This window comes from Trachurus japonicus, unplaced genomic scaffold (genome assembly GCF_045865225.1).
Source record: "Trachurus japonicus isolate A0001 unplaced genomic scaffold, Traja_1.0 AP029958.1".
Taxonomy (NCBI): Eukaryota; Metazoa; Chordata; class Actinopteri; order Carangiformes; family Carangidae; genus Trachurus; species Trachurus japonicus.
This window is the reverse complement of record NW_028220091.1, coordinates 22,190-33,132: the sequence shown is the minus strand read 5'-3', so window position 1 is coordinate 33,132 and position 10,943 is coordinate 22,190. Positions and strand designations below refer to the sequence as shown.

General features: G+C 46.0%; 1 protein-coding gene across 1 annotated transcript; it reads left to right on the top strand.

Annotated features, from left to right (window-relative positions):
- The first annotated feature begins 1,606 nt into the window (after window positions 1-1,606).
- Window positions 1,607-10,609, top strand: LOC146960826 (lipoamide acyltransferase component of branched-chain alpha-keto acid dehydrogenase complex, mitochondrial-like). The gene is made up of 9 exons (XM_085772027.1): window positions 1,607-1,683; window positions 2,843-3,024; window positions 3,735-3,862; window positions 4,759-5,014; window positions 6,707-6,873; window positions 6,987-7,064; window positions 9,033-9,224; window positions 9,313-9,384; window positions 10,442-10,609. Exons 1-9 carry the CDS (start codon window positions 1,661-1,663, stop codon window positions 10,607-10,609), a joined length of 1,266 nt encoding a protein of 421 aa, XP_085628153.1. The 5' UTR covers window positions 1,607-1,660.
- The last annotated feature ends 334 nt before the right edge of the window (window positions 10,610-10,943 follow it).

Here is a 10,943-nt window from a genome sequence, read left to right as displayed (position 1 = left end):
AGAACGAGTACAAGTAATCACATCTGAGTACTCACTGATACCACACACATATACATATATATGTGTGTATATATATACTGTATATTAGGGTTGTTCGGTATACCGGTACTAGAGTGGTACCGGGGTACTGACGCATTTAAAAAGGTACCATACTGCGCTTAGATGGGACCGGTACTTTCATTTTGCGCCGCCGGCAGCGGTGACATCGCCGCATTGTAATTTGAGGGGAGGCGAGTGAGCGAGTCACAAACGAAGCAAGGCGCTTTTTATTATTACCGTTACAGCGCCACCTGTCCATGTGCCTGTGTTTGTGTGTGTGTTTGTGTGTGTGTTTGTGTGTGTGTGTGTCTGTGTGTGTGTGTGTGTGCGCCAGCGGGCGCGAGAGAGACGGGCCGCCACAGACTCATTAATTCATGCAAACTGATAATTTCGTTTTTACCGCGCACCACCACTGACATGCATGGTCTCTCTCTCTCTGTCTCTGTGTGTGTGTGTGTGTGTGAGTGAGTGAACACAGCGAAGCAGCGCTACGCGGAGATGAATTAACGGAACGATATTGCGTTGGGGCGGGGGGGCAAGCAAGCAGAATCAATTTGGTCTAGGTATGGGAAACAATAGTTGTGTGTTTGAGTAAAATAAACGTTTGTGTTTCATTCTATAAACTACTGATGCAGTGTTTTCAGACCTCAAATAATGCAAAGAAAACAAGTTGATATTTATTTTTAAACAGACCACTAATGTTTTAATTTAGGAAGAGTTCAGATTAATATAGATGGAAATTTAATCCTGCAGCAGCAGTAACTGTTTACTGATTTACTGATTATTTACTGATGCATATGTTATAGTTCTAAGATTTTCTATTAAAATAAAGCCAATAATGACATTTGTTGTGTTCTCTTTTTATTTGGAAAAGTACCGAAAAGTATCGAAAAACATTTTGGTACCGATACCGGTACCAAAATGTTGGTATCGTGACAACACTACTGTATATACACAAAATTTCAATTAACACAATGACAGATAATTTTGAACACAGACTTTTTATTGTTTTTGACCAAAAGCAGCAGAGTCCATCTGCAATAGAGTTTTTGTATTTGCAGTGTCTTGGCAGAACCGACCAACACACACACACACACACACACACAGATGTTGGATAACTTGACTTGAAACGTCGGCTGCAGCATCGTCACCGTGTTTATCAGTGTGAGCGAGGAGAGGAGGAGATCACACGCGGTGTTAAAGTTTTGGGATGTTATAACCTCATCTGTGTTTATTGACCAGCCGAGAGCCGAGCAGCGGGTTGAGACACTTAACAAGGTTTATTATTTTGCTACAAAGTGATGGTAACCGGTTCTGAAGCGGCGGTGATGATTATGGAGCTGCTGTGTTGATGTGCGCAGCAGAAACACTGGTGTTTGTATAAAGGAGCGAAAGAAACCAGATTGTTTTGCCTTGAGAATCGGCGGCTGCTATCGGCAGCCTTCACTAGTACCAGATACTTTGGCCCGATACCGATACTGGTATCAGAACTCGCAAATCCCTGGTTCTGACTGAGTCCTGATGATGATGATGATGACGATGATGACGTCACTGTGTTTCTCCTGCAGTGAGTCGAGGACCCATCGTCCAGTTCAAGCTGTCGGACATCGGAGAGGGGATCATGGAGGTGACGGTGAAGGAGTGGTAGGTTCCAGTGTTAATTTTGTCAACGAAAACTTTAACGAAAACTTTTCGTTGACAACAACTTTATTCCGTGACTAATTGGTAACGAGAACATAAATTTAAGAAGCACTGACAAACAAAAACTAAAACAAAATCTCTGTTCATTATGAAGTAATGAGTAAAAACGTGATGAAAAAGCTGAGGCTGAGCGGCCGGACATTCTGGATTACAACCATCCTCAATGTATCTACAGGAGCCTTAGTGCGTGTTATTCACGCCGTAGATGAGCCAACATATGAGACGTCTTACCGCAGAATAAACGACACGAGCCGCTCCGTTTCTCCTCCACTTTCTGACCGTCAGATCATAAAACATGTAATTCTTCCCTTTAGCTTTAGCTTTAGCAGCAGCTCAAACTAACTAGGCTATATGCTTACAACAGCAAGCTGTGTATCAAACGGCAGAGCGACAAGCCGCTTATTTCTACCGTGTGATATCAAGCAAATATGACCATAATAACCGATAATAGAACACAATCTTTTTTTTCACGATCTCGTTTTATCTCCCAGCCGTATTTGCAGCTCAGTGGAAGCTTAACTGGCAACCCGGAGTCTGAAACGCCACAGACGCTGTGACAGGGAGAAAGCGCTGGGTGGCGACACATGCCAACCATAGAAATTCAAAACATAAACAATTTTTTAATGCGAATATCTTGGCTGTAGGATTGTTGTTGGTGAGTTGAGTTCATCATGTTACATGAACATTATTCCTGAGTCTCTGTGACATATCAGGAGGATTTTACAGCCAGTTGCTTTAGATTTCTTACATATTGTACCTTTAACTAAATAAAGTCTTTGGTGAGTGACTCAGACTAAAATGAAAATAAATATTCTTGTCAAAATGGACACTGGTAGGAACTCAGAACCAGAACTACAGAACATAAACACAAACACTGAGACCAGTGAATCCACCACAGACCCATTAGACCAGTTCAGGTCCTGGTGCTGAGACCAGTTCAGGTCCTGGATCTCAGACCAGTTCAGGTCCTGGTGCTGAGACCAGTTCAGGTCCTGGTCCTGAGACCAGTTCAGGTCCTGGTCCAGCTGAGACCAGTTCAGGTTCAGGTCCTGAGACCAGTTCAGGTCCTGGTCCAGCTGAGCCCGGTGTGTGTGTCCCTCAGGTACGTGAAGGAGGGGGACAAGGTGTCCCAGTTCGACAGCATCTGTGAGGTCCAGAGCGACAAGGCGTCCGTCACCATCACCAGCCGCTACGACGGCGTCATCAAGAGGCTCTACTACGACGTGGACGCCACGGCGCTGGTGGGGAAACCGCTGGTCGACATCGAGACCGAGTCCAGCTCAGGTGAGACTCGCTGGACCAGGTGTTTGTTTCTCTTAGCGGTTTCACACTGGCACGGTTCTGGTTCTGGCTCTGGTTCGGTTCTGGAGTCTCAGAACCTCGGTGTCGTCTGGCGAACCAGCAGCTTTCAAACCAGTTTAAGTGGAACCAAAGTGGGAGGACGTCATTCCGCGTCACACAGGCTGTTAAGATCCCAAATATACGGCCAGTTTATCCAAATGACGGCTGTTTAGAAGTTTGCTCCGATGTTTTTTGGAGAAGTGAAGCTCCGCAGCGACCGGGACATCATAGAGCAGCAGCCGGTCTGCAGAGCTGCTCGGCCGGCCAACCTCCGTCGTCACCCCGGGGGGGAGAAAACGATCGCTAATTAACTTACCCGCAGGTTTTTAGAGGTTTACCACCGGCTGGTTAAATTATGTTTAGGAGATAAATGTCGGTCTCATTGATGAAATCTAACAATTGTGGCAGTAGCATTATTTGCTTGAATGAAAAGTGAAGCTTCCCGTGTGGACAGAGCAGCGCTGCCTCGGGGCTCTGTCTGTAGCCTACGGACAGAAATCACCACATTTACATCAATAAATAAATGTTTTACAATGAACCGTATCAGTCTGCATTAAGTTTTATTTTACTAAGCTACTGTATACAACATGGTTACGGTTTTCTGTGTTCTGGTTGTGGTTCTGGTTCTGACCGGACCGTGTGTGTGTGTTCAGAGGTGATCCAGGAGGAGGACGTGGTGGAGACGCCGGCGATGGCGCGGGAGGAGCACACACACCAGGAGATCAAAGGTCACAAGACTCAGGCCACGCCGGCCGTCAGACGCCTCGCCATAGAGAACAACGTGAGTCCGTCCACGTCCACGCCGGTCCGGTCGTTAGGACTGAGACTGGTTTTAACCCTTCACCTGCGATCTGCAGAGTATTGATACTGTAACAATGTATGTCTTAGGCTGTCTTTACACTACAAGATTCAAGTGGCCCAATTCCTCTCAAGTGGCTCAGTTCGGATCTGTAACATGAACGTGTAAAAGGGAAAAATACGCATTGGAATCGGATTTGGTCAGATCAGAATCAGGCTCCGTTATATGTGGAAATAAATCAGATACAAATCGGATCTCTGCCAGTGCGTCTGCAGTCTAAACAGACAGATCGGATCTTTCCTGGCAATGCGCGTCGTATGTCATCAATAATACGAAACATGCGTTTCGCTGAACCTCTGTAGCCTGTGATTGACACGTGGGGCTGACCTGGATGACCATGGCCAGCTGTGGTCACTGTCACAGGAGTTATTACAGTGTTTCATTTTCATGGTGTCCGCGCGTCTGTTTGTTTTTTTTCCTCACAAGTTCTTGTTTACATATCACAGTCATTTATATGCGGATTGAGGGCAAGAAGGAGTGTGAAAAAAGAAAGCACGCGAGATAAACACCAGATTTCACATTTTCCTGCCGGCAAAAACTGAACCGAGCCGATTAGAAATCAAGAGAGGAAAAACAAACTGTGTCCAAGAGGCTTTGTCCCGGCTTCACGAGAGTGACGGAGGATCGGGCGGTGGCACAACAAGAAGCTACAGCAGTAACGTCTGCAATTTCATTTTGAAAGGAGGAAAAACAGACAGAGCTCGAGCAGAGAAGTGAAAGATGTAGAGCAGAAAAGACAGTGCGAGAGAAAAATAGTGTGTGTGTTTTAGTGGTCAGCAGCTAAAGGGTTAACTGTGTTTTTATCGGCGTGTGCTCAGATCAAGCTCAGCGAGGTGGTGGGGACGGGACGGGACGGACGCATCCTGAAGGAGGACATCCTGAACTTCCTGGCCCGGCAGACCGGCGCCATCTTACCTCCCACTCCGTTCCAGGAGATCCACACTCCGGGTCCGGGTTCGGTTCCCGCTGCCGCCGCCGCCGCCCGGCCCGCCGGCGCTCCGGCCGCCATCAAGCCCCCGCCCGCCATCCCCAGACCCGTGTTCACCGGGAAGGACGTGACCGAGCCCCTCAAAGGTCAGAGATCATCTCAGCAGTCAGCAACGGGAAACTGTGACATCAGCGCAGATTTTAGAGACTCTGAGATTATTGATGAGCTGATCAATCGATCACTTTGTTAGTTCTGGTGATTTAAAGGTATAGTACGTAGGAATTCCCCCCATCTAGCGGTGCGGTTGCATATCTGAACGTATTCTTGATGTTGCATTCAGGTGAAATGGGGCAGACGTCAGACAGACAACAGACGCTGCATGTAACAGGATAAACAAGCGTCTATGTAAACAAGTGGTCCGTCAGCACGAGGCAGAACAATACAGGCCTGACAATATGTTGTCATGGTGATGTGGTATTGTTTTACCGTCTTTCTCTCGTGGAGTAAAATGACATCCGGTTGGTTTGCCGACGGCCGTCTGCCTGACTGCACCTGAATGCAACACCAGTGCCTCCGTCCTTCCTCACACTACACAGTGGTGACAGTTTTAACAGGCCGAGCCCACAGCTCCGCTCAGTTTCCGTGGTTACCTACGCTCACGCTGTCACTCAACGTAAAAAATGGCGCTGCAACATGGCCGAAACACTTATGTATTTGTAACGACTTGTAACAACTCATTCTAAGGTACCAGAAAGCTTTCATTTGTATGCGGCTGTGATTCCACTTCAGTGAAATGCGTATTTATGAAAGACAGATTTGATTTTTACTAATAAAAAGCCAAATAAGTTACATACTGGGGCTTTAAAGGGTGTAGGTTTAACCCAGAATTGCAGAAAAACCTGAACCTTTAGCCTTCAGTAGACTGTGAATACTGTTTTCCTTCTTTATGACCTTTGAGGTATCTCTAGTTGACCACAATTTTACTGATTTTAATTCATACGGGAAGCAAGTTGTTGCTAAAACTGGGAACTTTTAGTTAGGGGCATGGGGCAAAGACAGCGAGGCACTGTCCTCTGGCTTCTGCAAGACACAAGTCTCGTCTATTGGTGTATCATTCAACGTTTTGATAGGTCATATAGTTTTTGATCAGTCACTGTTCAATGACCATGACCATATTTGGAGAAGTGTTGAGATTATAATGGGTGTGTATTGCGCGGAATGTTCGTGCCAGAGTGGGTGACATCATCAGCTAGAGTGGGAGAAGTTGTCTGAAATTGTCTAAAATTTTCTCTTTCCCCACTGCTCACAGCCACAAATTACACTCTACACACATGATTTTTTCCACATTTGTAGACAAACGTGTCCTCTCTCTAACAATGTGTTCATCAAAGCAGAGAGACTTACAGAATTTAAACTGTGAGCCTCTCATTGCGGCCAGGTCCCTCCCTGTTCCTTATTGACTCTAATACAAAGATTTTCTGAGAGAAGCAGAAGGGACCCCTGTTTTAAACTCGCAAGTGTTTATAAAGTATTTACTATAGAAACACAAAAATCATACCAAAGTGTTCAGGAAGTCCTTACGACGACCACGGTCTGCTGTTTTTTCTGATAGCAGCTACCGTTCAGTCAGAATCAGCCCAAATATGAGACCAGCGCAGAGGCAGAAAATCACCCTTTTTCTCTACATTTCGTATGTTTGTGTCACTGAAAACGTCTGACCCAGATAAAGTTCTTGGTTTGAAAATCTGTCCCAACTGAATTTGTAGTTGAATGTCCCTTTAACAGCAGATCAGACCTGTTATGTGTCAGATAATCATTAATCAGTTGTCATTGATCAGGTTTCCACAAAGCGATGGTGAAGACGATGACGGCCGCTCTGATGATCCCTCACTTCGGCTACTGTGACGAGGTCGACCTGAGCCGCCTGGTGGCGCTGCGGGCGGAGCTCCGGCCCCTCGCCGAGGGCCGGGGGGTCAAACTCAGCTTCATGCCCTTCTTCATCAAGGTACGGGGCTGAGAGGTGGGGCGAGGGGGCGGGGCTTGGCGGGGGCGACCTTGATATTGATTGGTCACGTGATGTTTGGCGCTGACGTTGATGCTGTGCTCTCATTGGCTCAGGCTGCCTCTCTGGGACTCCTGCACTTCCCCATCCTGAACTCCTCATTGGACCAGAGCTGTCAGAACATCACCTACAAGGTACGACCCGGACTGGACACTTTCTACATTGTAGATTCAAACTTTTTCTTTAAGACCCAGTTGTTTCAATCCGTTGTTTTGCCATCTAGGATCATGTAATCCATCTCTACCTTTACCCCAGTTGTTCAGAGCAGATACAAGCTTCTCTAGATGACCAAATCCAGATAATGAGTGTTTTAAATGTGTAAACAACAGGTAGAACAGCAGCATGGAGACACTCAGAGTGGATTTATTTGAAAATGGGATGTTTGTGTTGTTTTCTCTGCTGTTTGTTGTTTTGTCGTTTAAACAGCCAGACCTGATCTGACCCAGAACTAGTGTTGTCACGATACCAACATTTTGGTACCGGTATTGGTACCAAAATGTTTTTCAATACTTTTCGATACTTTTCGGTACTTTTCCAAATAAACAGAGAACACAAAAAATGTCATTATTGGCTTTATTTTAATAGAAAAACTTAGAACTATAATATATGTATCAGTAAATAATCAGTAAATCAATAATCAATCACTGCTGCTGCAGGATTAAAATTGAAATTTCCATCGATATTAATCTGAACTCTTCCTAAATTAAAACATTAGTGGTCTGTTTAAAAATGAATATCAACTTGTTTTCTTTGTATTATTTGAGGTCTGAAAACACTGCATCTTTTTTTGTTATTTTGACCAGTTGTCATTTTTGGGAGAAATTGTTATCAGTAGTTTATAGAATGAAACACAAACGATCATTTTACTCAAACACACACCTATTGTTTCCCATACGTAGACCAATGTGGTGCAGCGCCACAGAATCAAGACCAAGACACAAATTGATTCTGCACAGAGAGAGAGAAGCAAGCATGCGTGCCAGTGGTGTGCGGTAAAAATGAAACTTACCAACCAGCAGTATTTCCTATTAATTAACGAGTCTGTGGCGGCCCGTCTCTCACGTGCGCGCTGGTGCACACACAAACACGGTCAAAGTTTCCTGATCCGACTAAAAAGTTTCTGATCAACACAAACTGAGGGTTTGATCCAGATTAAAACAGAGACTGGATCACGTGATCTGGTTTTAGTTTTTGCAATAACCCGTTTTCAAGGTTTTATCCGATCAAACTGGGCACTTTTAGTTAGGGCCACGGGGCAAAGACAGCGAGGCTCTGTCCTCTGACTTCTGCAAGACACAACTCTCGTTTATTGGTGTATTAATTCACGTTTTTTGATAGGTATTATAGTTTTTGATCAATCACTGTTTAATGACCATGATCATATTTGGAGAAGTGTTGAGATTATAATGGGTGTGTATTGCGCAGAATGTTCAGGCTAGCATGGGTGACATCATTTTTCTCTTTCCACGCTGCTTTCAGCCACAAATTACACTCTACACACATGATTTTTTCCACATTTGTAGACAAACGTGTCCTCTCTCTAACAATGTGTTCATCGAAGCAGAGAGAATTACAAAATTTAAACTGTGAGCCTCTCATTGCGGCCAGGTCTCTTCCTGCCGCCCATTGACTCTAATACAAAGAGAAGCAGGAGGGACCCCTGTTTATAACTTGCAAGTGTTTCCAAAATATTTACTGTAGAAACACCAAAATCATATCAAAGTGTTCAGGAAATCCTTATGACGACCGCGGTCTGCTTCTTTTTCTGATAGGAGCTACCATTTGGTCAGAATAAGCCCAAATGTGAGACCAGCGCAGAGGCAGAAAATAACCCTTTTTCTCTACATTTCGTATGTTTGTGTCACTGAAAACATCTGGCCCAGATAAAAAAGTTCTTGGTTTGAAAGTCTGTCCCAACTGAATTTGTAGCTGAATATCCCTTTAACAGCAGATCAGACCTGTTATGTGTCAGATAATCATTAATCAGTTGTCATTGATCAGGTTTCCCAGAATCCGATCAGATCACTGGGTCTGGATCAGTCTGACCCGGTTACTTCACATCATTTATATCTAATCACCTTGGTGTGTCTCTTTGCCCTCAGGCGTCCCACAACATCGGGCTGGCGATGGACACGAGTCAGGGTCTGCTGGTGCCCAACGTGAAGAACGTGCAGCTGCTCAGCGTGTTCGACATCGCCCAGGAGCTGAACCGGCTGCAGACGCTCGGCGCCGTGGGGCAGCTGGGAACGTCGGAGCTGACGGGGGGAACGTTCACCCTGTCCAACATCGGATCCGTGAGTCCAGACGCCGCCGCTCTGAGGACGGAGACGGACTCTAGACCCGCTCTAACCACAACCTGTTTCCTCTGTGTGTGTGTTGTAGATCGGAGGGACGTACGCCAAACCAGTCATCCTCCCTCCTGAGGTCGCCATCGGAGCGCTGGGGAAAATGCAGGTGAGTTCCAGACTTTCCCACGGCCCATGAACACACCACAGAGGTCAAAGTACTTAGATAAGCCAAGCCCCGCCCCCTTCCTGTGTGTGTGTGCAGGGTATATAATAAAAAAAGAAAGAAAGGTAATTAGAGTTTAAAGGGATAGTTCAACATTTTGTCAAATTGGCCCATTGCCATAATCCAGAGCAGAGCTGCGAGCTGCTCAGAGCTACGCTACGGAGGCTCATTATGGGATTTCTTGGTTTCCCTCATCAAACTCATCAAATACACAATCCAACAACTCCACAACGCTCTGGCGGACAAGTTGTGAGCTGCACATTCACCACGCTATGAGATAATAACACAACGTTACCACACAGAGTTGTTTTAGAGGGAAATACAGAGACTGTTGATGAAAAACTGTCCCTGAAGGCAACGTGCATCAGCGGTTTTGCATGAATTTACCTCCGTCCAATCAGGAATCACAAAAACCACGCCCCCATTGCTCGACTCCAGCGTGTGCTTCATTGCAGCTGGAGACTGTTGTATGTATTGCACCACAAGCAGAGCGATTGATATAACAGAGGGGCTACAGCAGGCTGCCGCTATCATGTTCTTCTATGGGACAGACAGCACTGAGCTTGCTTTTGAATGGTAAAATATTAAAAAATAAACCCTATAAGGTACATTTACAACTGTTAACTGAATTATTGTACATCAATGTCAGTTCTCAAACAAAAGACAAAATCTTTTTGCTTCATGGTTTTATTTGTCACTCCGAATTGAAGATTAGCCTGCCCTACAGTAAAAATGGCATAAAATAAAGAGTAAAGCAATATATTAAGCGGTAATATATGTATTTAAGCATCAAAGATGTTCAATCAAACCAACAACGTTCAAAACACACAGCCATTCTCACAAGTATAAAGTCCGCTAGCTTAATGCTAACGTATAATGTAAAACCTCATAGACGGGCTAACAGAAATTAGCATCGCATTTCGTGGCAACCGACTAATTTCTGACACTGTGTGTGTGTGTGTGTGTGTGTGTGTGTGTGTGTGTGTGTGTGTGCTCTCAGGTGCTGCCCCGGTTCGGCGCCGGCGGTCAGGTGGTCCCGGCTCACATCATGGCGGTCAGCTGGTCGGCGGATCACCGCATCATCGACGGCGCCACCATGTGCCGCTTCTCCAACCTGTGGCGGGAATACCTGGAGAACCCGGCCAGCATGGTGCTGGACCTCAAGTGACCGGACCCGACCGGACGGAACCGGATGGAACCGGATGGAACCGGATGGAACCGGATGGAACCGGATGGAACCGGACCGCCAACACTAACACACCTTCACCTCTCCCCCTTCGCCGCCATCGCCGCCGCCGCCGCTGCTGCTGCCTTCATCATCATCATCATCTTCTTCTTTTCTCTCATTTCCTTGTTGCCTTTGAGCGAGTTGCGGCGGCGGCGCGATGCGGCGGGGGAGGGGCCAGCCTGTCAATCATGTCGTTTCCATGACAACCACTCATTCACTCACCCACCCCCTTACTCTCTCACTCACTCACTCTCTCTCTCTCGGTTGGAGGTTT